This window comes from Eleutherodactylus coqui, chromosome 4 (genome assembly GCF_035609145.1).
Source record: "Eleutherodactylus coqui strain aEleCoq1 chromosome 4, aEleCoq1.hap1, whole genome shotgun sequence".
Taxonomy (NCBI): domain Eukaryota; kingdom Metazoa; phylum Chordata; class Amphibia; order Anura; family Eleutherodactylidae; genus Eleutherodactylus; species Eleutherodactylus coqui.
In genome coordinates this window covers 156,001,635-156,028,410 of record NC_089840.1, presented here as the reverse complement: position 1 = coordinate 156,028,410, position 26,776 = coordinate 156,001,635, and the positions used below count along the sequence as shown (strand labels likewise).

The following is a 26,776-nucleotide window of genomic DNA, read 5'->3' as shown; positions in this document are numbered from 1 at the left end:
TGGCCCTCAAAAAGTGTCACACAACTCTAGTGTAGCAGAGTTATTAACTCTAGCAGAGCAGGTATTTGCCAGTCAGGAAAGACAATGGCGCAAGCCTGCAGTAAACCGTAGCTGGTTGCGTCTGATTTTTGTACGTTGTCCATGCAGCACACACGTACACGGAGACCTTAGGACTGACACAGGCAGGCCAAATATAATTTCTTTTCCTTTTTTGCAAAGGGAAGCACCCACTGCGTATATTCAATGAACAAGAAGTTTAATATCTGTGGTGTGGCCCTCAAAAAGTGTCACACAACTATAGTGTAGCAGAGTTATTAACTCTAGCAGAGCAGGTATTTGCCAGTCAGGAAAGACAATGGCGCAAGGCTGCACTCAACCGTAGCTGGTTGCGTCTGATTTTTGTACGTTGTCCACGCAGCACACACGTACACGGAGACCTTAGGACTGACACAGGCTGGCCAAATATAATTTTTTGTCCTTTTTAGCAAAGGGAAGGACCCACTGCGTATATTCAATGAACAATAACTTTTAGAACTGTAGTGTGGCCCTGAAAAAGTGACACACAACTTTAGTGTAGCAGAGTTATTAACTCTAGCAGAGCAGGTATTTGCCAGTCAGGAAAGACAATGGCGCAAGGCTGCACTCAACCGTAGCTGGTTGCGTCTGATTTTTGTACGTTGTCCACGCAGCACACACGTACACGGAGACCTTAGGACTGACACAGGCTGGCCAAATATAATTTTTTGTCCTTTTTAGCAAAGGGAAGGACCCACTGCGTATATTCAATGAACAATAACTTTTAGAACTGTAGTGTGGCCCTGAAAAAGTGACACACAACTTTAGTGTAGCAGAGTTATTAACTCTAGCAGAGCAGGTATTTGCCAGTCAGGAAAGACAATGGCGCAAGCCTGCAGTAAACCGTAGCTGGTTGCGTCTGATTTTTGTACGTTGTCCACGCAGCACACGTACACGGAGACCTTAGGACTGACACAGGCAGGCCAAATATAATTTCTTTTCCTTTTTTGCAAAGGGAAGCACCCACTGCGTATATTCAATGAACAAGAAGTTTAATATCTGTGGTGTGGCCCTCAAAAAGTGTCACACAACTATAGTGTAGCAGAGTTATTAACTCTAGCAGAGCAGGTATTTGCCAGTCAGGAAAGACAATGGCGCAAGCCTGCAGTAAACCGTAGCTGGTTGCGTCTGATTTTTGTACGTTGTCCACGCAGCACACACGTACACGGAGACCTTAGGACTGACACAGGCAGGCCAAATATAATTTCTTTTCCTTTTTTGCAAAGGGAAGCACCCACTGCGTATATTCAATGAACAATAAGTTTAATATCTGTGGTGTGGCCCTCAAAAAGTGTCACACAACTATAGTGTAGCAGAGTTATTAACTCTAGCAGAGCAGGTATTTGCCAGTCAGGAAAGACAATGGCGCAAGGCTGCACTCAACCGTAGCTGGTTGCGTCTGATTTTTGTACGTTGTCCACGCAGCACACACGTACACGGAGACCTTAGGACTGACACAGGCTGGCCAAATATAATTTTTTGTCCTTTTTAGCAAAGGGAAGGACCCACTGCGTATATTCAATGAACAATAACTTTTAGAACTGTAGTGTGGCCCTGAAAAAGTGACACACAACTTTAGTGTAGCAGAGTTATTAACTCTAGCAGAGCAGGTATTTGCCAGTCAGGAAAGACAATGGCGCAAGCCTGCAGTAAACCGTAGCTGGTTGCGTCTGATTTTTGTACGTTGTCCACGCAGCACACACGTACACGGAGACCTTAGGACTGACACAGGCAGGCCAAATATAATTTCTTTTCCTTTTTTGCAAAGGGAAGCACCCACTGCGTATATTCAATGAACAAGAAGTTTAATATCTGTGGTGTGGCCCTCAAAAAGTGTCACACAACTATAGTGTAGCAGAGTTATTAACTCTAGCAGAGCAGGTATTTGCCAGTCAGGAAAGACAATGGCGCAAGCCTGCAGTAAACCGTAGCTGGTTGCGTCTGATTTTTGTACGTTGTCCACGCAGCACACACGTACACGGAGACCTTAGGACTGACACAGGCAGGCCAAATATAATTTCTTTTCCTTTTTTGCAAAGGGAAGCACCCACTGCGTATATTCAATGAACAAGAAGTTTAATATCTGTGGTGTGGCCCTCAAAAAGTGTCACACAACTATAGTGTAGCAGAGTTATTAACTCTAGCAGAGCAGGTATTTGCCAGTCAGGAAAGACAATGGCGCAAGGCTGCACTCAACCGTAGCTGGTTGCGTCTGATTTTTGTACGTTGTCCACGCAGCACACACGTACACGGAGACCTTAGGACTGACACAGGCTGGCCAAATATAATTTTTTGTCCTTTTTAGCAAAGGGAAGGACCCACTGCGTATATTCAATGAACAATAACTTTTAGAACTGTAGTGTGGCCCTGAAAAAGTGACACACAACTTTAGTGTAGCAGAGTTATTAACTCTAGCAGAGCAGGTATTTGCCAGTCAGGAAAGACAATGGCGCAAGGCTGCACTCAACCGTAGCTGGTTGCGTCTGATTTTTGTACGTTGTCCACGCAGCACACACGTACACGGAGACCTTAGGACTGACATAGGCTGGCCAAATATAATTTTTTGTCCTTTTTAGCAAAGGGAAGGACCCACTGTGTATATTCAATGAACAATAACTGTGTTGTGGCCCTGCCTACACAATTCTGTCCCTGTAGTATCAATAGAGGGTGCAATGCTCTGCACAGACGATTTTTAGAAAAAAAAAAAATGCAACACTGCTAACAGCAGCCAGCACAGTACTGCACACGGTTAAATTTGGCCCTAGAAAGGACCGTTGAGGTTCTTGAAGGTTACACTCACTCCTAACACTCTCCCTGCCTATACACCACTTCTGTCCCTAATGCCGGGTGCAATGCTCTGCACTGCCGATTTTGAGAAAACAAAAAAAAAAACCACTGCTAGCAGCAGCCTGCACACAGGTAGATGTGGCCCTGAGAAGGACCGTTGGGGTTCTTGAAGCCTACACTGACTCCTAACGCTCTCCCTACAGCAGCACCAGCACGATAGTACTTTCCCTCAGCTAACTCACAAGGCATGTGTGGCGAGCCGCGGGAGGGGCCGACTTTTATACTCGGGTGACATCTGATCGCCCCAGCCACTCACAGCAGGGGGGTGGTATAGGGCTTGAACGTCACAGGGGGAAGTTGTAATGCCTTCCCTGTCTTTCAATTGGCCAGAAAAGCGCGCTAACGTCTCAGAGAGGAAACTGAAAGTAACCGGAACACCGCGTGGTACTCGTTACGAGTAACGAGCATCCCGAACACCCTAATATTCGCACGAATATCAAGCTCGGACGAGTACGTTCGCTCATCTCTAATCCTTATGTAAGACAATAAAAAAAAAAGACTATACTCACCTCTGTTGCTCTCCTGGACAAAACTGTAGTTTGTGCAGTTTTGTTTGGATCTTTCACTGACTTCCTGATTGTGCAGTCATGATGTGACAAACACACGTGATCACTACAGTCAGTCCCTGGCCTTACCGTTGGTGAGATCGGGAAATGTTGTAACGATCGTGTGTGTTTGTTACAGGACTGCACAACCTGGAAGTCTGCAGGGGCCCGAACGAAGCACCACTGACTACAGCAGCTGGGGGAACGACAAACGAGTATAGTAATTTTTTTTAAATTTTATTACACTCAAAAATATCTACCTCATGGGGGTCCAACTGCCGTGCCTGTTCCCTTACCCCCTGTATACCTGATTTGGATGCACATGTCCGCCTCTGCGACAGGACCCAGGACACATCCGTCTTAGTGGGGTCAATGGCTAATCCGCCCTTGGTTGTGCAATATTTAGGCTGGAGCACTCATTTTAAATTAGGGAGCAGGAATTGCATTTGAATTATTCTTTTCTCCTTCTCTTTAGCTGCAGAGCAGTGTGAAACCGCTCAAGACAACAGGACTAATGTCAACCCAAAGGCAACCTCAGATACAGATGTGTGTGCTGAATCTTCTCAAAGTCTGTTGCAAAGAGAACCTCATTCTGCATCTTCTGAGCACCATGAAGTAGACAGTGATGAGGACACAGTCCGGTTACCACCAAGAACGCAGTCACAGAACAGGTGAGTCTAAAGTCGGTGGTAATCTTCCGTAATGTGATGGCAGCTCCATCCATTCTTCCCAGAAAGATGCATGTGAGACAAGATGACATTCAGATGCATCTTCTATGTGCTGCATTTTCTACCAGAGAAGCCGCCTGAGGGGTGACTACATACAGTGAGTATTAGTAGGGAACAGTCTTCCATAAATAGGGGCAGTGCAGTTAGTGGCTTTACCAGGAGGCGCTGTGACCAGATCTGTTGTACCTGTTACTGGCACACTGTAGCATTCACTGTTAGGGTGCACTCACAGGGGCGTATTACAGGTTTTGGTCTTGTAAATATGCTGTGTAAAAATGCAGAGTAACTACGCAAGTGTGTGTGTCTTAGCGTAGCATATTTATGCGCTCCATATACTTAATACAGTATTTCAGCTCATAAAAAATGCACAAAGATAGGGCATGGCAGGATTTCTTTTTTTTTAAACAATTGAAATACACTGCAAAAATTCACAACCATGAATAACCCCCATTGAAATCAATGTGTTCTATTCACGAGAATTACGCACACAAAAAAAGTGTGTGCAAATATGCAGCATATATACGCTTGTAGGAATGCACCCTAATGGAGGAGTCTGTATTGGCAGATATAGATGGGGCGTCAGGATTTGGTGTATTGTTGTGTCTGCATAAAGTGGTTATGCTACTGTGTACATTTATCACTGGGGGCCTCAGTGCTGAGAAGCTCGTGCATAGTAAATATGCTCCATAGTGTTGGCTCTAGTGGTAAGGTTTCATTTTTGCTCATTGTAAGTTTAGTGGCCTGAAAAAAAAGGCACTACATAGCATTGTTTAGCTATGAGGACCAGTAATATAATAACCGGCCCTAGGAGGTTAATCTGAGTCATTTGACACAGCTGATGCAGGTAACCTAACAACCAGTTAAGTCGTTTTTATCCAGCTGCACAACATAGACAAAATGCATAGAGACTCAGATGATGCAGGTAGCCTAGCAACCAAATAGGTTGTGATTGGCTGCAGACAGTTGGGTCAGGTGACAGAGGTGATAAATATCCAGACAATAGTGGCAGGAGGCAGAAGAGATGAGCCAGTTAAGATCAAGTAAGATAAAGAAGAAGTGTCAGAGTGAAGTGGACAGCAGAGAGAAGAGAGGCCAGTGAGAAAGAACTGACAGAGAGAGCAGAACAAGGAGGCGCAAGAGAAGGAGAGAAACAAGAGAAGGAAGAGAGAAAGCAGAGAAACAGGGAGAAACATGAGATAAAGCAAAGAAACAGTGAGTAATAACAGAGGAGAGTCAGCTTTGACAGTGAGTAGAGGAAAAATAAAAGACATTTAAATATGAAGACAGGGTGATAAAGAAATAAAGAGATGTAAATATGAAGAGGTATGGAGAGAAGAAATTTAGAGTAAGCTCCCAGGATATGAATGTGTTAGACACAAGCATCTTTAATGTAAATTGTATATAATTTTTTATTCACTATATGCGTTGAAGAAAATTACCTCATCTCCCTGCCTTATTGAATAATAACGTCATGTTTACAACAGGTTAAGCAAAATATTTGACTCTGTGTATTATTTAGAACCTTACCACTCACGACTACAAATTGTGCCCAAAGGCACTGGCGTCTGAACTAAAACAAAAAAAGAAAACAAATCACAATTATTCGCCCACAAATAAAAAATAATGCTCACCATATGAGCATGATGGTAAACCGAGAGCAGATGCAAAAGGTGAAGGAGGTTTTACCAGTTTCTCACAATAGACACATACAGTAAGCAACTGTCTGTCCCAACCAGAGAGTGATGGGAAAAGTAATTGTACTTGTCTTGTGACTCCTTCATGGCACAGAGCATTGTGCAGGAGGCTTAAAGGGGGCCAAAATGTGCAACCCCTCCCTGAATGTGGAGTCTGGGGCAAGTCCGCTATTCTCTCCTGGCCCCGCTGTCAGCACCCCTGACAGTCATCTGATTTTGCTAGGAGAAGCTATGGACTTTGAAACATTTGAAAATGTAGTTGTTCAAGATTAGCCAGTTACTTGGCTGTCCTGTAGCAACAGGGGGGCACAAGGTCTGCCAGAAGTGGTCATAGAGGAGGATACCAAGTGGGTACGCCCTGCTCTGGGGTGTTAATATGCCATAATGGGGCATGTGGACAGGGAGTGCCAACTTGCACAACCCCTTTTTACAGAATCATTCTCAGCAATTAAGTTGCAGCACAGCTTGCTAGCTTAGGAAATATATGATAACCTAATTATAATGCATATCTGACCAAACACATGGCTGTTGGTAATGATGCTTAATGTAATATCATGGATTCTTCTATAAAAGAAGGCTTTAAGGTCTCTATACGGCTCATTGTATCCCTGATCTTGTCATTGATGGCCTAACCTACAGACAAGCACCTCTAAATATAACACAGTGTGGTCAACTACAATCTTTAGTGATACTGATAATGAAGAACACTTAAATTGCGAAATTCAAATTTTTTATGATTTCAGTAAATTGTGCCTTCTCATCTTGACAGATTAAGTTTCGGAGGGCCATCAATAAGTGATAGATTAACAAGGTAAACTATATGCATTTTGACTGGTTAGGCTCAACTAACAAGTTTGCTGCACGAGTTTTTGAAAGCATAACAAAAATAAAAACTAAAAATTTGAAACAAAACTGATACTGTTTTACAATATTTGTTTCTCTATTTTTATTATATTTTTGTCTGTAACTTACTTGACTATCTTTAATTAATTAACATACTGAAACTAACCATAATCTCTTAATTGCTCTCCCATTTTACAGACAAATACAGCCTTTTATCTATTTAACCTCTTACAGGTTACATGAAAAAAGACAATTTAAAAACTCTCAATGGCGCCAAACTAGATTTGCCAAATATAAAATAGATGTGGACCCTCCAGTTGTGTGGCATTCTGTGATGCCACACAATTATTCACAGGGATGCTGATAAATAAATGAGTAGCACTGTGTCAGGGAATATCCAGTTTTCCCAGGGAATACCAGCCATAAATCCATCTAAATGAGCTGCTTCCTCATCAGTCAGTAGGTGGTACAGTAGCAGCCTTACAAAAAGAAAAAAAAATTAAAGAGATGGTGCTCATGATGGTGTCCCATAGTGACAAGCAAAGGGAAATGTACTGTATGGCCGGCTGTCCAGGGGCGTTGCGACGTCTAATAGATATGCTGCGAATTGCCCGCTGCGAGTGGAGAATCGCAATGACACAAGAGGTATATCTGCATGAGAGCTCTGATCTTGTGTGTATTTGCATAGAGTCCTGGCGTGGAGTGAAAATTGTGTTTTAGCTGTGGAGTGAATGACTATTTATGAACAGGTCTTTGCCCCACTTCTGGGTGATGCATCATGCCAGACACTAGTGTTTTAATGACAGTGGAAAACCTATATATGGAAGTCTAATAGCTAACACTAAAGAAGAGAGAGAGAGGATTAAAAAAGATGTGGAAAAGCTTAAACAGTGTGTGGTGACTAACAGATTGGTATTTAATAAGGAGAAATGCAAAGTCCTATTCTCATTTGCAGATGAAAAGACTAGAAGCAATGGGATGAAACTGAAAGGTAGGAGACACAAATTAGATATTAGACAGTGAGGGGGATCAATGAGTGGAACAGATTGCCAAAGGAGGTGGTGAGTGCTCCTTTAATGGAAGTCTTCAGAGGTTGGACAGACATCTGTCTGGGATGATTAAGTGATCCTGCATTGAGCAGGGGATTGGACCAGATGACCCAGAATGTCCCTTCTATCTCTACCATTCTATGATTCTTTTATTAGTTTCTGATAGGAAATATTATTTGCGCTCCCAGAAACACAGTGGGCTTCATTACTCCATAATAAATTTAACTTCGGTTTTTCTGGAGAATTGGAATTAATTGGTCAACTACACTATATGCCTACTCCAGATTCCAGGGGGTGAGCTATAACATACAGTCTTCTCCACCCTGTTATGTGAGTAGAAACCTGTAATTATACATCTCTTTTTTTTTTTAATGTTTCTTGCAAACCATCATGTGCGCTACATCTGCTTTATGGTTTTCTTTATAACTATTTGAACATTAATTCTGAAACATTTGGGGATAGACATATTTATTTAAATAAGTACAAATACCAAAAAATGTTTATAAATATGTTCTGGGTTTAACTATAAACTATTTATTTAGAGGCAAATGCATTAAGGCTGCCTGTCCACGGGCGATGATCTGCTTGCGATAAATCGCCCACGGATCTGTAAAGCTTTCCATAGGGTTACTATGTAAACTACAGCTCTGGCGTCCATGAGTGGAGAATCATTGCAATTCTCCGCTCGCGGGATTTAAATGGCGGCATACTGAGATTGCCACGATTCTCCGCTGTGAGCCTATCTAATAGACAGGCTCATCACAGAGACCTATCAGTACTCCCTGCTCCTCCCCCACGGCGGAATCTCTCTAGCGATATTCCGTCTCGGCCATGGACAGGGGGCCTAAGGCTTGCATGGTTTCCCAGTGCAGAATCCCGCAGCGGGTTCAAGCTGTGCCCTCAGACATGACACCAAAAAATACATTTACTCACCTGTCCAGACGCGGGGCAGGTCTCATACGTCGCAGTCAGATCTTCTTTCTCCTGTACGTTGAATGTGCTCAGTACATCGGCGGCGCGCCGCACGCATGTACCGTGCTTTCCTTCTCTTTTTTAAAGTCTTGCTTTCCCTTGGATCCGCGCATGGACACAGTGTCAGCAGCGTCTGTGCCACAGAGCAGACAGCTTCCATTGACTTCAGTGGAAGCCATGGAAACTGTCCATGCGGGAAAACCACAGAAAATGGAGCATGCTGGGATTTTTATCTTGCACGCTGGGATAAAATGACATCCGCAGGTATTTAATTACCTGCGGATGCCCAATGCATGTCTATGGGCATATTGAACTGAGAATTATCCACGCGGGTGATCCAAGCAGATTCCGCAATTCAATTTTGCCCGTGGACATGAGGCCTAAGTAGCGGCTGTTTTTCAAGTTTTTGTTTTTTCATCCGGGTCTTTCAAGAGCCATAACTTTTCAGTTTTTTTGACATAGCTATATATAAGCTTGTTTTGGGCAGGGCAAAAGCATTTTTTTGTTTATGTTATTGCGCTTTGTCTGTTCACCTGTCTGCATAATTATTTGCCTGCCTACTTGTCTAACCAACTGTCTGCTTGTTTGTTGTCTGACCATCTATCAACCTGTTTGGCTGGCTGCTTGCTGTTCACAGTAATTTAAAGTAAAAAACTTTTATCTGCTGTCTGTGCCATGCTACAGTACTACACTGAAGTAGGTTGAGGAAACATATACAGCAAACTACAATATAGAAAAATAGCACTGTGCCTATCCCTAGGCGGAATGAAGGCGCTCGTCCCGAGCGTCCAGACAGCCATTGTCTGTGCCCAAACTAAATTCGGATTCATCGCTGAAGTCAACCTGGCTCCACTCCACAGCAGTCCAGTTTCACCATACAAGGCACCAATGCAAACGGAGACGATGGTGGGTGTCAAACACAGAAAAACATGGACGCTGTGAGATTAAATATTCTACAGCCAAGCAACTGAAAATGGTTGCCACAGACACAGGGGAGTAATGATGGCGCTCCCTGTATCTGGATGGCAGACAACGCAATATGTGGAGTTGCTGGTGCTTGTGAGACGATCAGAGGTTCCTCTCTACTGGTGGTCTGTAGGGGGCATCCTGAGCCCGGTCACCTTATGTGCCCTCACACATCCACTAACCCCAACACCTCCTAATATTTTGGTCAGAACAGACCAGATGGGAGACAATTCATTGATATGACCATTCAGCTACTCACATCCCAATAATGTGCCCCCTCTCAAACTCTGGTAACGGGGTGAAATTTTTTCTCTGCATTGTAGAGGCATCTAGTGGTCAACAAGCTCTACACAAGCTGAAGAAGAGGTCAGTACACATAAGGAACATTTTATAGGCAAAGGGGGGAATCACTTTTAGGGCCTCCGGTGACAAGATTGAGATGGAACTGCATGCCAAGATCTGCAGCAAAACGGCAACTTCTTCTAGGCACGTGATTTATCTTTGACTATATATATATATTGTAGTGCAGAGTGGCAGTTTTAGACTGTCCACGGTGTTTGCTGTCAGAAAATATTTGAGTATGCATTTCTTTTTTTAAATTGTTGTAATTTTAGGAAATGTATGTATGGGTATTGCAACAGGGCAATGTCAACACAAATTGCTCAGGCAACCTTCATAGCACCTGTATGGATTGGCCGGGAACTGGGATTTTGACTGCACATGCTGGCACTTTAAGAGGCAGGCCGAATATACTTGCACCTTTCAGGCAACAGTGACAGCAGGACTAGGATGCAGGAGAATGCAATGTCTACTGCTGATGACAGAGAGACTGGGACCATGACCAGCAAGGAATGGAGGTCATAGAGTTGACAATTACAGTCCCAATTCATCTCAGCACCCCTTAGCTGTTTGTTTGTTTTTCTAAATCATATAACAATACTTCTCTAATCTCTTTGGGTATTGTAGTCCACCTGTTTCGTTTATTACTTTAGTACCCACTTTGAGCCCACTCAAGGTAGAACATATTCTACCTTCTTTGACTTCCTGACTCTGTACCCTCATGCACTGGTGTTTTTCCTGTTAAGTCCCCATGCATGACCCAGCATCCTCTTTACAACTATGGTTCTGCTTTAACCTAGCCAAACTGAGGAAGAGGCTATGTCCTCGAAACACATTTGTTGCTGGCTTTTAATTTCTTCCAATAAAAAAATTCTCTTCTTCTTAACTGGTTCTTCAATAAGCCTTTTTGAAAGGTTGCATCACAATTCAGTAGTTCTATCTGTGTCTATATCCGTTTCAGATCGCCGCACCTCAGCAAGCTTATGAAGACTCACGGAGCGCCACTTTTTACACCCCATACCCGCCACTGAGGTCAGAAAATACCCCCCAAAAAGGATGAGAGGAGGGGGGATACCCGGTTTTATTGCCCCATGTACCCATCCCAACCAGCCTCCGTAATTACCCCTGTCTTCGGAAAAACCACACAGTTCACATTATTACTTTTATCTAAGATTTGGGGAACGCCAAAAAGGGCGGGGGGGGGGGGGCATTTTTAGGGAGTCAGTTTTTATTCCCTACAAGTGAACAATGAGGCCTGGAATCTATTCAGTTGTACCCTGAAATCCAACGGGTGCTCCTTCCATTATAGGCCTTGCAATGTGTCCTGTAAGTAGATTAGGGCCACAATGGGTATGTTTCTGAACACGGGACAAACAGGGGTATCCATTTTGGGGTGAAAGTCGTCATTTATAGGTGTGCTGTACAAACAAAAAACTGTTTTTCAATTGACACAATTGTCCAAAAAATAAAAATCGTAATTTTTCCTACTGCTTTGCTTAGATCTATTCAAAAATTGTAGGGTTAAAATACACAGTACACCCGTAGATGAATTTTTTTAAGGGGTCTAGTTTTCAAAATGGGGTAATTTGTGGGGGTTCTCTATAGTTTTGGCCACTCAAGAACTCTACAAGTGGGCTATGGGGCATAAAAGGCCTTCAAGCAAAATTTATGTTCTAAAGGCCACCGACTACTCCTTTCATTGGGACCCGTTGTGCATCCAGACACTAGATTAGGGCCACAATGGGTATATTTCTGAAAACAGGACAAACAGGGGTATCCATTTTGGGGTGCAAGTCTTCATTCATATGTGTGCTGTACAAAAAAATCTGTTTTTAAAATGACAGAATTGCCAAAAAAATGAAAATCACAATTTTTTCTTTTTGCTTTGCTTGAATTCATAAAAAACTGTGGCGGCAAAATGGGCAGCACACCCCTAATTAAATTGGTTAAGGAGTCTAGTTTTCAAAATGGGGTCATTTGTTGGGGTTCCCTATGGTTTTTGACACTCAAGAACTCTACAAGTGGGCAATGGGGCCTAAAAGGACTTCAAGCAAAATCTATGTTCTGAAAGCCACTGATTACTCCTTTCATTTTGGGCCCCGTTGTGCATCCATACATAAGACTAGGGCCACAATGGGTATATTTCTGAAAATAGGACAAACAGGGGTATTCATTTTGGGGTGCAAGTCTTCATTTATATGTGTGCTGTACAAAAAAAGCTGGTTTTAAAATGTGGGGTAAAAATACTCATGACACCCCTCAGTGGATACATTAAGGGGTGTAGTTTTTAAAATTGGGTCATTTGTAGGGGTATCTATCATTCTGACACCTATGAGCCTTTGCAATCTTGGCTTGGTTTAGGAAAACAAAGTGTTCCTCAAAATGCTGAAAAGTAATGTTAAATTTGTACGTCTCTTAAATGGTTAAAAAAAACATAAAAGTTTTTCAAATGTACATTCAGAATAAAGTAAATAGATGGAAATATTTATCTTAGCAAAAGTTTGTACAGTATGTTTGCACATATTTGACATATTACAATTGAAAATGTGAAAAAACGATAATTTTTAAAAATGTTTCCCAATATTGGCACTTTTAATATATATACACAAATTATATCGGACTATTTTCACCACCTAAATGAAGTATAACATGTAGCAAAAAAACAATGTCAGAATCACTTGGATATGCAAAACGTTTACGGAACTATTCTATGTTAAAGTGACACATGTCAGATTTCCAAAATTTGGCCTGGTCATTAAGGCGCAAACAGGCTTGGTCACTAAGGGGTTAAAGAGATGGAAAGAAGATACCAGAGAAAAATGGAGCATTACAATGATAGCAGACTACTGTTGGATGCTTCCAGATGCTACTCACAAGCGTAAATGTACCAAGTGAAGCCTCACAGGAAAGAAGGAACAATTTTAGTATGTTTTAGTGAGCTTATTTCAATTCAAAAATGATTTTCATGTATAATTTGTAATTAAAAATTAATTTTATAAGTCTATTTTCATTTATTTTTAGGTATTGCCTTATTTAACATAGATAACTAAATTGTCAGGAAACGTGATGTCCTATGACAAAACGGAGGTCATTTTCGGATTCAGCATACTGAAAAATATAAAGATTATGTGGAATAACCAAAACGGCTCTTAAAAATTTTTTTTTTGCAGACCTGTGTTATCAGAGTTGTATATGCAGTATCCAGTTTTGCCACTAGGTCTCAGCAGAGCTCTGGAGAAATTTTGATTGCAGATGTAGGTTCATGTTTCACGACTAGATGGCAGCAGTGTCTTGGAGGGAAAGGGTGTGGGATTTCTGACAGTCCCTTTGGCCCAGGACAGGAGAGAGCCTGGCTGGGAGGTGAGATATTGAACTATCCCCTCTTTTCCTCCTCTATTCAGCTCTTTTCCTCCTTTCTCCCTGCTTTGTGTCTAGGTTGGGCTTAGGGGGGGATGTGGGGGATTTGCAGGACTCGCCCTATTCACCTCTTGCATAAATATAGAGTTGGAAGGGACCTCCAGGTTCATCTGGTCCAGCCCTCTGCTCAATGCAGGACTCATTAAATATTCCCAGACAGATTTCTATCCAGCCTTTGTTTGAAGACTTCCATTGAAGGAGAACTCACCATCTCCCGTAGCAACCTGTTCCAATTATTGATCCCCCTCACTGTCCAATATCTATTCTGTGTCTCCCCCTTTCAGTTGTATCCCATTTCTTCTAGTGTTTCCTTGTGCAAATGAGAATAAGGCTGATCTCTCTGCACCGTGACAGCTCTTGAGATATTTGTAGACAGCTATTAAGTCTCCTCTCAGCCTTCTTTTTTGCAAGCTAAACATTCCCAGATCCTTTAACTGTTCCTCATAGGACATGGTGTGCACATCACTCGCCATCTTGGCAACTTTTCTCTGAACTTGCTCCAGTTTGTTTATGTTTTTTTAAAACTGGGATGACTAAAACTGGACACAGTATTTCAGATGAGGTCTGACTAAGGAAGAGTAGAGAGGGATAACTACGTCACGTGATCTACACTCTATGCTTCTCTTAATATATCCCAGAATTGTGTTTGCCTTTTTTTGCTGCTGCATTACACTGTTGACTCATGTTCAGTCTGTGATCTATTAGTATACCCAAGTCTTTTTCACATGTGCTCCTGGTTGGCTTAATTCCTCCCATTTTTTATGTTTTTTTTTTTTCATTTTTCTTGCCCAGATGTAGAACTTTGCATTTCTCCCTGATAAATACCGTTCTGTTCATCACCGCCCACTATGCAAGCTTGTCTAGATCTTTTTGAATCCTCTCTCTCTCTCTTTTCTATTATTAGCTTTACCTTTTAGCTTTGTATCATCGGCAAATTTGACCAGTTTCCCCTCAATTCCTTCCTCTAGACCATTTATAACAATGTTGACTAGCACTTGGCCCAGGACAAAGTCATGTAATACCCCACTTGAGACATTCTTTCAGTTTAATTTGTGGCCATTTTTGACCACTCAGCCAGTTGTGAATCCAACTAACAGTTGCCTTGTCGATCCCAAATTTGGTAATTTTTCCAATAACACTGATGTAAGATACCGTGTCAAATGCTTTACTAAAGTCAAGAAACAAGACTCTAAAAAAATCTCTTAGCCCCATCTTGTCCTTGGCTTATGCTAACCATAAGACCAAAGGTTCTGTTAGTCTAAATAAATATTTGCTAAAAGGTATGTCTTTAGGTTTCCAAATTAATTGTTTATCTTCGAGCTTGAAGCAACTTGCAGACTACACACGTATTGGACGTAATAGGAAGGTATCTGTGTATTTTAGTAACAAGCAGAAGTATATATACAAAAGACATTAGCAACAAGGCTAGAACACACCTCACTTGTAATAATTATAATTTATTATCATTGGTTAATAAACCTAAAGAAGAATAGTGATATAGGAAGGACTTCTTTCAGGCCACAATGTACAGAAATGTATAAACAATAAGATATAGCTTTATAGTTGATCTGACCCTGACTGCAAGTCTGGTTTCTTTATCTCTTCAAACAGGACATTCTGCACAATCAAGGTCTTTAGAACTATTTAGTGCGCATCTGCAAACTTTTGTTCAAGGAAAATGACGACAGTATGATATGACAGCTGTATTCACACAAGGTGGATACATGATACAAAAATGATACACATTTACTGCCCTAACACGTCCCATTAAATTAAAAAAAATATTTTAGATGTGATGTAAAAAGGTGTAAATAATAAATCAACAACAAGAAAAGAGAAATACTTGTGGATGGTGGCACCATCAAATTAAACCATTCCCTAAACTGTGGATTTTCCTATGTTATCTATATGATCGAATGTCCATGTAACCTTAGATACATAGAAAGAACCATAAACACTTTACGATCAAGGATCAATAAACATAAATCTGATATCAGCAATGCTTAACCAAAATACAGTAGTAGTATAGCGTACACATCTTTCGTCGACCGTGCTACCCTGACCTTTGACCACCTTTTTGATGTGTCATCTGGCAGCCTTCTAAAATCTGGGGGCCCCATTCGTATTCCAGACCTGTGACGTATCATGAGACAAACTGGGAATACAGCATGTTTCATGATAATAAGCCTTTATTATATTAATAGCCTCACTTAATGTTATGTACCATTTAAGTCCCCTTATGAGTATAAGAGTTTATGTATAGAATGTATCCTTAGCCCTAATAAGGCTTTATGTATAGCCTGACACGATCAGTATTCTAAAGATCACACAGTAGACAAAATACAAAGTTTTAAATAAGCTTTATTGAGTGCACGTATAAATACAAAAACGATGTGCAATAAAAATATGGATTATAGAGTTATTACATAAATGAATACATAAACAGTATACACTAAAAATATAAAAATATGAGTTATAGAATCATTATATAGATATTGTGACAGTGCAGTAGCAATAGTGGCCTGTAGAGGGCCTCTGAGCACAGTCACTGTGTTTGATTTAGTTAACATGCACCTGCAAGGGTGCGGCTACACAGTTTAAATTTCGCCTCCCTCACAAACCCAGGGTCCTTTAAAGGGGTGGTCTCGCGAAACCAAGTGGGGTTATACACTTCCGTATGGCCATATTAATGCACTTTGTAATATACATTGTGCATTAAATATGAGCCATACAGAAGTTATTCCACTTACCTGTTCCGTTGCTAGCGTCCTCGTCTCCATGGTTCCGTCTAAATTCGCTGGCAGCTTGCTTTTTTAGACGCGCTTGCGCAGTCCGGTCTTCTCCATTCAGCACGAGCCGCTTCAGTGTGCTCACCGCTACAGCTCTTCTGCGCATGCGCAGAAGAGCTGTCACTTCTCGGGAGCGCGCTGGAGCGGCCATTCTGCACCATCCTCTGTTAGAGGAAGGTGCAGAAACTGGAGCTGCCCAGCGGAGAAGCCCAGCCCAGCAGCCCCGAGAAGCCTCCCAGGTAAGTGATGGGTCGGGGGGGGGGCTGCCGCTGCGCCGGGCTGCGCCGGGGGGGGGCTGCCGCTGCGCCGGGCTGCGCCGGGGGGGGGCTGCCGCTGCGCCGGGGGGGGCTGCCGCTGCGCCGGGGGGGGGCTGCCGCTGCGCCGGGGGGGGCTGCGCCGGGGGGGCTGTCGCTGTGATGGGGGGGCTGTCGCTAGGCCGGGGGGGCTGTCGCTAGGCCGGGGGGGGCTGTCGCTGCGCCGGGGGAACTAGCGCTAGGCCGGGGGGGCTGTCGCTGTGATGGGGGGGCTGTCGCTAGGCCGGGGGGGCTGTCGCTGCGCCGGGGGAACTAGCGCTAGGCCGGGGGGGCTGTCGCTGCGATGGGGGGGGCTGTCGCTAGGCCGGGGGGGCTGTCGCTGCGCCGGGGGAACTAGCGCTAGGCCGGGGGGGCTGTCGCTGCGATGGGGGGGCTGTCGCTAGGCCGGGGGGGCTGTCGCTGCGCCGGGGGAACTAGCGCTAGGCCGGGGGGGCTGTCGCTGCGATGGGGGGGGCTGTCGCTGCGCCGGGGGAACTAGCGCTGGGGAGCCGGGGGCTAGCGCCGGTTACCTGCTGTCTGGTCGGCGGCTGCGGGGCGTCTGGTCGGCGGCTGCGATGCGTCCGGTTGCCATGGAGACACAGCTGGCGGCGTCTCGGGAGCGCGCACGTCGGGCTGCAGCGAGCGACTGGGAAAGAGCCGGCGGCCATCTTGAGGAAACTTTTATAACTTGCTGAAACGCTGGAACGGTAAGTACGAACCAGCTAGAAATGTCATTTACAGGGGGGCTTAGTAATGTGTGTTTAATGGGGGGGACTGGGCAAAAAAAAAAATGAACTGCTTCCTCGAGACATCTCCTTTAAGCCTGTGGAGCTTAGGTTCATTAAATCTTGTGTGGCCTGAGGTCTATGTAGACCTGGTGCTGGTCTGTGAGGGACTTGGAAGCACGGAGCAGACAGGGGGTAGTCGGCTCCTCGCTCATCGCCTGTCTGGGCGAAGTCACCTTCCTGCAAGGTCCACTGAAGGAAGCAGTACGTGTTGCTGTATGCACTGTGACGGACAACAGTGTGAAGTTGTATATGACATGCTGGACTGTATGTATACTGAATACGCTGCTATGCTGAATTAAACACTGAAGAAACCAGCATTTGGACTTTACCCTGTTTCTTTATGTCATTGCGGTGATGCCACCCCTGGGCAGGGAAAAGTAAGCAGGAGATCCCGGGCAAGTAACCCCAACTTGCCACAATATGTATAACGATTTGTAATGTTAACATATGTAGTTACATTTTTACAATCATTTACAAACTTAACCACACAGGTTAAGTTTTTTGGCAACACAATGCCCTGTGTTATTCCTAGAGATGTAGGGGTGAAAGTCCGGTTTTTGTTTTGCGGGGTAACGTGTACAGAAGTGGTGTTCAAGTCCATTTTCAAACCCTGTAGAATTTCTCTAGTGTCGTGGTTGCCATTGACCATAGAAGGTATATTAATCTTGGCCATCAATTACATAAAATTTTGCATGCCAAGCCAGAGGCTGAATTTTCTTGGTAGTGCTATGGCTCTGCATAGCATGTCAGATCAAATCCAGTATCTTTGAGCCTTGGACAGTCTTTCCCTTGTAAATGAAATCGTTTTTACCGTTTCAGTATGTAATATCGCCATTCTGCAAAAGATTATTTAGCAAAAGCTCTGCATTTGTTTTGAACTGGGGATTACCATGATTTACAATTTCATGAACAGTATTTCTGTTATCAGGTTCGGTATTTGATAATTGCTGATGACCGGTTTCTCTCAAAGTTACAAGGTTTAAAGTTGCGAGCACTTTTGCGTCCTGTTTAGAATGAACCAAGGCTCTTTGTAAAACATCTGTGTATTTTTTTTAATTTTCACATCATCCAGTATGTCACTACGCTGTAAAAAAGTGCTAATTTCATCCTTAAGGTGATGAATAGCAGCCTGACATATGATATGTATCATTGTTACGGCTTGTTAAGCTCATGTTTAGGCACCAAGTACATTTACCCGGTATGCTGCATTATCGGTTGGCAAGCAGACTCATAATTATTGGGATTGTAAAGCCCAAGAGCGAACCTATGAAACCGCCAGTCTGATTCAGTATATGCTTCTTTTTTCTATATGGTCATTTATCACCCATCTTCTTATAGCGCAGCACCACTTTTTTAGTATCTTTCTTTGTCACTCTTTTAAAGGTATCCTACCTTTTAAGATATTTAAAGCAATCTCAGCAATGGCTGTAATTAGATCATTGCTCGCGTTGCGTAAAATAGACTTTCTGACAGCTGGTTTTGCTTTCACCAGACTGTTTAAGAGAGCCTAATTGCGCCGTATTCTCTCAGACATCCTGTTACCACAAAGTGCGGCAAATAAAATAAGTCACAAAAAAGGCAAACTCACTTTTAAGAGCTGCTTTTCTTGTGAATATAAAACTTTAACTGTTAAGAAAAAGTATTTTATTAATGAGAAATTCTCTGAGCAATCACCCAAATCTCACAACCCATGTATATTTAACATGACTTGCAAATCTCCCTGTAAAAGATCATACAGTGTTAACTACTAACTGATCCTCCACCCCCCAATCACAGCCCCTAATTCACTCTTTTTTATTTAGACCTTTCCATGTATAATGGTTGCAGATGTGTAATTAATACTAGACATGCCCATTCATCACTATGCTGCCCCCCTGCAGTGCCAGGAGCTTACTATCTACCATGGCTAATGCAGTCAGCTCATCAGTCTGTACTTTAGCTCTGAACTATAAATGACCCTACAGTTCAGTTATATCAAATTGATAAGCTACCGTTATGGATTCAACATACACAAACCTGAGCATACATGCTGTTGATAGAGAGTGCTATGATGCTGAAATAACAGATGTCATGCAATGCTGGGACCTGCCACAAGCGTGCAAGAAAAACGCAGTGCAATTGTTGAGCAAATTACTCGATCATTGGAATATTATTACATGGAACGCTAAAGACAAGCTGATGCACAAAAATATTGTAATACTGGGGACAAACCTTCCTGCACTGATCAGCGATTCAACACAGAGTCACACGCTCTTGAGAAAAACATTTTTATGTACGCTATGGTGGTGGCTAATGTGCCAAATAATATTGCTGCAGATGCTTGTACTCGTGATTTTTTAGATTGTTTGAAGATGGATTGCCTTGTGAAGGCTATGATTAGAGATGAGCGAGCCTACTCGGTAAGGCAGTTACTCGAGCGAGCATCGCTCTTCTCGAGTAACTGCTTAGTGATCCGAGCAGGCTCTGGTGGGCTGCGGGGGGGGAGCGGAACGGGGGGAAGAGAGAGGTCTCTCTCACTCTTCCTCCTGCTCTTCCTCCTGCTCCGCTTTCCCCCACAGCCCACCCGAGCCTGCTCGGATAACTAAGCAGTTGCTCGAGAAGAGCGATGCTCGCTTGAGTAACTGCCTTACCGAGTAAGCTCGCTCATCTCTAGCTATGATGTCTCTTAAAAATTTAAGTCAAAAGACTTTGTGATGTTGCGGCATTTGAACCCCTGCTTCTGTAAAAGCAAAAGCAAAACAAAAAACTGCTTTCACCTCTACACCTCCAGGAATAACACAGGGCAGATTGTTGCCGAAAAAGGGGACTCTACCATAGTTTCAACCTACGTGGTTAAGTTTGCAAATGATTGTAAAATGTAACTATAGATCTGTTACCATTATACATCATTATACATATCTATATAATAATTCTATAACCCGTATTTTTAGCGGATCCTGTTTATGCATTCATTTATGTAACAACTCTATAATCCATATTTTTTATCGCACATCGTTTTTGTATCCATACGTGCGCTCAATAAAGCTTTTTAAAATTTTGCATTTCATCTTATGTGTGATCTCTTTAACACTTATTGTGTCAGGCTATACATAAAGCATTATTAGGGCTGGGGATACATTCTATACATAAACCCTTATATTTATAAGGGAACTTGAATGGCACATAACGTAAATTCAGGCTATTATTATCATGATATATGCTGTATTCACAGTGTGTCTCCTGATACGTCACAGGTCTGGATTGTGGATTGGGGCCCCCAGATTCCAGAAGGCTGTCAGATGTCACATCAAAGGGGTGGTCAAAAGGTCAGAAGTCAAAGGTCAGGATAAAGGGGTGTGTCACTTGTCACTTTGCTAGAAGAGGACGTTTGGCAGGAGATGTGTGCACTATACTACTCACAGTATATCAAGACTTTTTCTAGTATTCCAGAATAAAGATGCATCCAAAAAGAAATTTATGCTGCTAGAAAAAGTTGAAGACGGTCATTTTACATGCTTGAAGGAAAAAGAAATGTTTTGGACATTCCGTTTAAATACACTAATACCAAGTGGGTTGAATGAAGTTCTAGAGAAAATGTGATTGTGTATTAAGATTTTATTTCAAGTACTCTTTTATGTGTTCATGTTATAAGTAATTTAGCTTCTCTCCACTATTAGTTTCTAAAAAATATGTCAAATTATATGAATTTCATATACCTTCATATTCATATTCCTATTGCATTTACATCTTTTTAGATATTTTTCATGTTTCCACCATGCTACTTTTCTTTACAAGTTCTATATATATATTCCTTAGTAAAAAGTTTTTTTTTAATTTTTTAAAAACCAGGCTAAGGATAACTTTTTTCAAAAAAAACCCCAGAAACATAAAATAAAAAAAACACTACTTACTATATTGAACTATTTTATTGTATTTATTATTTTGTACATTTTACCTTTTATTCATTTCATATTATTGCTCCCACAGCAGCATGTCTGTGGCATCCCAGTTGCTATGGGGATGAGGGAGGGATAGAGTTAGTGGGTCAGTGCTTGCAATCGCACTGAGACCGCTTAACGTCCCCCAGTGCTCTTGTGCCAGTGCCTGTCCCCTCACTTCTCACATGAGGTGCTTGCCCTGCCCTCGCTCCCTCTGCTCTCCTCAGGCCTGTGGAATGCAGATCCAGACACTTGCATGGCACGCAGCATCGGCAGTGCGGAGTAGCTCCTCCCCCTTTTTTGAATTTTCAGTGCACAGCCTTTTATTATATGCTAGCTGATATACCCGGCTTCGCCCGAGTTAATTTGGTACTGGTGTTTATCTGGTGTTCACACAGAAAATCTTATGAAGTTGTGGTTACTTTAGAGATACCAAGGAAAAAAATATGTTCACTATTTTGCATGGTTCTTTGCGTTACCCAGAAAAAACAACGTGGAGTTAACCATGCGGCATTTCCTTTATATAAAATGACATCAGGAAGTGAGAGAATTAGATTACATACGTAAAATTTGAACGCAAAGTCTTTTGCGCTTAGAATTGAATAATCAATTTGGGACCCAATAACTTTTCCTATTTATGACATAATCAATGCCAGTGCCAAATTTCAAGTTTCTATGACACCGGGAATTGAGAGAAGTAGATTATGTACGTAAAATTTCGACGCTAATTTTTTTTGCGCTAGAATTGAATAATTAAGTTGGGACCCATTAGCTTTTCCTATTTATGATATAATCAATGCTCGTACCAAATTTTATGTTTCTATGACATCAGGAAGTGAGAGATTTAGATTCCGTACATAAAATTTGGACGCTAATTCTTTTGTGCTTAAAATTGAATGATCGACTTGGGACACATTAGCTTTTCCTAGTTATGACATAATCAATGCACGTGCCAAATTTCATGTTTCTATGACAACAGGAAGTGAGAGAATTAGATTCTGTACGTAAAATTTGGACGCTAATTCTTTTGCGCTTAGAATTGAATAATCGAGTTAGGACCCAATAACTTTTCCTATTTATGATATAATCAATGCTCGTGTCAAATTTCATGGTTCTATGTCATCGGGAAGTGAGAGATTTAGAATTCGTACGTGAAATTTGAACACTAATTCTTTTGTGCTTAGAATTGAATAATCGAGTTAGGACCCATTAACTTTTCCTATTTATCACATAATCAATGTTCCTATTTATGACATAATAAATGCTCGTGCCAAATTTCCTGTTTTTATGACAACGGAAAGTGAGAGAATTAGATTCTGTACATAAAATTTGGACGCTAGTTCTTTTGCGCTAGAATTGAATTATTGAGTTGGGACTCCTTTACTTCTTCTATTTTGCACAGAATCTATGATTGCGCCAAATTTCATGTTTCTACAACATCGGGAAGTTGGAGAATTAGTGGCGAGTCAGTGAGTGAGTGAGTAATATATATATTATATATATAGACTAGCTGATATACCTGGCTTCACCCGAGTTAATTTGGTACTGGTGTTTATCTGGTGTTCACACGGAAAATTTTATGAAGTCGTGGTTACTTTAGAGATACCGAGGAAAAAAATATGTTCACCATTTTGCATGATTCTTTGCGTTACCCAGGAAACACCATGTGGAGGTAACCAGGCAATGTTTCCTTAATATAAAATGACATCAGGAAGTGAGAAAATTAGATTCCGTACGTAAAATTTGGACGCTAATTCTTTTGTGCTTAGAAGTAAATAATCGAGTTGGGACCCATTTACTTTTCCTATTTATGATATAATCAATGCACGTGCCAAATTTCAAGTTTCTATGTCATCGGGAAGCGAGAGCTTTAGAATTCATTCGTGAAATTTGGACACTAATTCTTTTGTGCTTAGAGTTGAATAATCAAGTTAGGACCGATTAACTTTTCCTATTTATCACACAATCAATGCCCGTGCCAAATTTCAAGTTTCTATGACATCGGGAAGTGAGAGAATTAGATTACGTACGTAAAATTTGGACGCTAATTCGTTTGTGCTTAGAATTGAATAATCGAGTTAGGACCCATTAATTTTTCCTATTTATGGCATAATCAATGCACGTGCCAAATTTCAAGTTTCTATGACATCGGGAAGTGAGAGAATTAGATTACGTATGTAAAATTTGGGCGCTAAATTGTTTGCGCTTAGAAATGAATAATCGAGTTGGGACCCATTAGCTTTTCCAATTTATGACACAATCAATGCTCGTGCCAAATTTCATGGTTCTATGACATCAGGAAGTGAGAGAATTAGATTCTGTACGTAAAATTTGGATGGTAATTCTTTTGCGCTTACAATTGAATAATCGAGTTGGGACCTATTAGCTTTTCCTATTTATGACATAATGAATACTTGTGCCAAATTTCAAATTTCTTCGACATCAGGAAGTGAGAGAATTAGATTCCGTATAGAGATGAGCGAACGTACTCGGTAAGGGCGATTTCGCAATCGAGCACCGCGATTTTCGAGTACTTCACTACTCGGGTGAAAAGTACTCGGGTGCACCGGGGGGTAGGGAGGGGGCGCGGTGGAGCGGGGGGTAGCAGCGGGGAACAGGGGGAGCCCTCTCTCTCTCCCTCTCCCTCTCCCTCCCACTCCCCTCTGCAACCCCCGCTCACCCCCGGCGCACCCGAGTACTTTTCACTCGAGTAGTGAAGTACTCGAAAATCGCGGTGCTCGATTGCGAAATCGCCCTTACCGAGTACGTTTGCTCATCTCTAATTACGTATGTAAAATTTGGACGCTAAGTCTTTTGCGTTTAGAATTAAATAATCGAGGTGGGACCCATTAACTTTTCCTATTTATGACATCATCAATGCTCGTACCAAATTTCATGTTTCTATGACATCAGGAAGTGAGGGATTTAGATTCCGTATATAAAATTTGGACGCTAATTCTTTTGCGCTAGAATTGAATAATTAAGTTGGGACCCATTAGCTTTTCCTATTTATGATATAATCAATGCTCGTGCCAAATTTCATGTTTCTATGACATCAGGAAGTGAGAGATTTAGATTCCGTACATAAAATTTGGACGCTAATTCTTTTGTGCTTAAAATTGAATAATCGAGTTGGGACACATTAGCTTTTCCTATTTATGATATAATCAATGCTCGTGCCAAATTTTAAGGTTCTATGTCATCGGGAAGTGAGAGATTTAGAATTCGTACGTGAAATTTGAACAGTAATTCTTTTGTGCTTCGAATTGAATAATCGAGTTTGGACTAGAGATGAGCGAGCACCAAAATGCTCAGGTGCTCGTTACTCGAGTCAAACTTTCCGCGATGCTCGAGGGTTCGTTTCGAGTAACGAACCCCATTGAAGTCAATGGGCGACTTGAGCATTTTTGTATATCGCCGATGCTCGCTAAGGTTTTCATATGTGAAAATCTGGGAAATTCAAGAAAGTGATGGGAACGACACAGAAACGGATAGAGCAGACGAGGGGCTACATGTTGGGCTGCATCTCAAGTTCCCAGGTCCCACTATTAAGCCACAATAGCGGCAAAAGTGCCCCCCCCTCCCAACAATTTTTACTTCTGAAAAACCCTCATTAGCAAGGCATACCTTAGCTAAGCACCACACTACCTCCAACAAAGCACAATCACTGCCTGCATGACACTCCACTGCCACTTCTCCTGGGTTACATGCTGCCCAACCCCCCCGCACGACCCAGTGTCCACAGCGCATACCAAAGTGTCCCTGCGCAGCCTTCAGCTGCCCTCATGCCACACGCTGGCCTCATAGCCACACCACCCTCATGTCTATTTATAAGTGCCTCTGCCATGAGGAGGAATCGGAGGCACACAATGCAGAGGGTTGGCAGGGCCAGGCAGCGACCCTCTTTAAAAGGGGCGGGGCGATAGCCCACAATGCTGTACAGAAGCAATGAGAAATCCAATCCTGTGCCACCTCCATCAGGAGCTGCACACGTGGGCATAGCAATGGGGAATCCATGTGCCACACAGTTTTCATTCTGTTAAGGTGTCGCATAGCTCAATCGACACTGCAAGGGGAAAGCCATCTGCGCTCTGCCCCCTACCCAAGTCAGTCAGTGTCTTTGTGCCAGACAGGTCAAACTCCGCGATGGGAGCTAAGTTTGCACCAACAGCATAGGTGGGTCCTCGGAAACCCAAGACATGAACCAAAAATTGATCTGACCGGCCAAACATGGCAGACTTGCAACGCACCCACGACATAGGCCTCGGCCCACAGCTTCAGCAATCCTAGGCAGGAAGCGGACTTTCACTGCACCCAGGACATAGACCTCTGCACAAACCCTCAGCAATCGCGGGCCTACAGCGGACTCCAATGCTAGCGTAGCTGTGCACGTCTCATTAGTGCTGTATTGCTCCTGTAGTTTGTCCCAATGCAGTGCCCCGGATAGTAGAGCTAACGTCAGATTAAATACAGGTGGGCCGCGGCCCACACTGCATGCCCCAGTCAGACCGGGGTTTTTTATAAATAGTCACAGGCAGGTACAACTCTGCAGTGGGAATTCCGTGTGCACCCACAGCATGGGTGGCTCCCTGTAACCCTCCGGCGGTACATAAACAAATCCCATTGCAGTGCCCAGCACAGCTGAGGTAACGTCAGATTCAATGCAGGTGGGCTTCGGCCCACACTGCATGCCCCAGTCAGACTGGGGTTCTTTATAAGTAGACACATGTAGTTACAACTCCGTGTGGACCGACAGCATAGGTGGGTCCCAGGAAGCCACCAGCGGTACATAAATAAATCCCATTGCATTGCCCAGCACAGCTGAGGTAACGTCAGATTAAATGCAGGTGGGCTTCGGCCCACACTGCATGCCCCAGTCAGACTGGGGTTTTTTATAAGTTGACACAGGCAGGTACAACTCCTAATGTTAAGTCCGTGTGGACCCAAAGCATGGGTGGTTCCCTGGAACCCACCGGCGGTACATAAACAAATCCCATTGCAGTGCCCTGCTCAGCAGAGCTAACGTCAGATTAAATGCAGGTGGGCTTCAGCCCACACTGCATGCCCCAGTCAGACCGGTGTTTTTAATACATAGACACTGGCAGGTACAAATCCCTAATGTGAAGTCCCTGTGGACCCACAGCATGGGTGGCTCCCTGGAACCCATTGGCGGTACATAAATGTATAGGGGGAGCTCAGTCTTAGTTCCATTTCAGTAGTAGTAGCAGTCAAGACAGGCCACAGTAACATTCCCCTTGCAGCAGTTTAGGGAGATAACAGTCTCTTTCACATTGCAGTAGTTGCAGTATAGACAAGGCCCCAGATACATTTATGTAGCAAAATTGTAGGCCAACCCCACACACCTTGCTGTACCATGAGTGCAGTCGAAGCCCATAAAAATTACAAGGATTACACTGTAGGCGAGGGCCCAAAAAAATTGGTGTACCAACAGTACAAATGTACCTCAGAAAAATTGCCCATGCCCAACCAAGAGGGCAGGTGAAACCCATTAAT

At 42.8% G+C, this 26,776-nt stretch overlaps 1 protein-coding gene across 5 annotated transcripts in view; it reads left to right on the top strand.

Moving 5' to 3' along the window:
* Nucleotides 1-26,776, top strand: part of DCAF6 (DDB1 and CUL4 associated factor 6) — a 992,542-nt gene that overhangs the window by 689,927 nt on the left and 275,839 nt on the right. For 4 of the 5 annotated variants that reach the window (XM_066600328.1, XM_066600324.1, XM_066600329.1 and 1 more), the window contains 2 exons: nucleotides 3,943-4,138; nucleotides 6,659-6,700. In XM_066600328.1, coding sequence (XP_066456425.1) covers nucleotides 3,943-4,138; nucleotides 6,659-6,700 — 238 coding nt within the window. The remainder of the gene's footprint in view (nucleotides 1-3,942; nucleotides 4,139-6,658; nucleotides 6,701-26,776) is intronic. The other variant, XM_066600325.1, reaches the window with a different exon arrangement.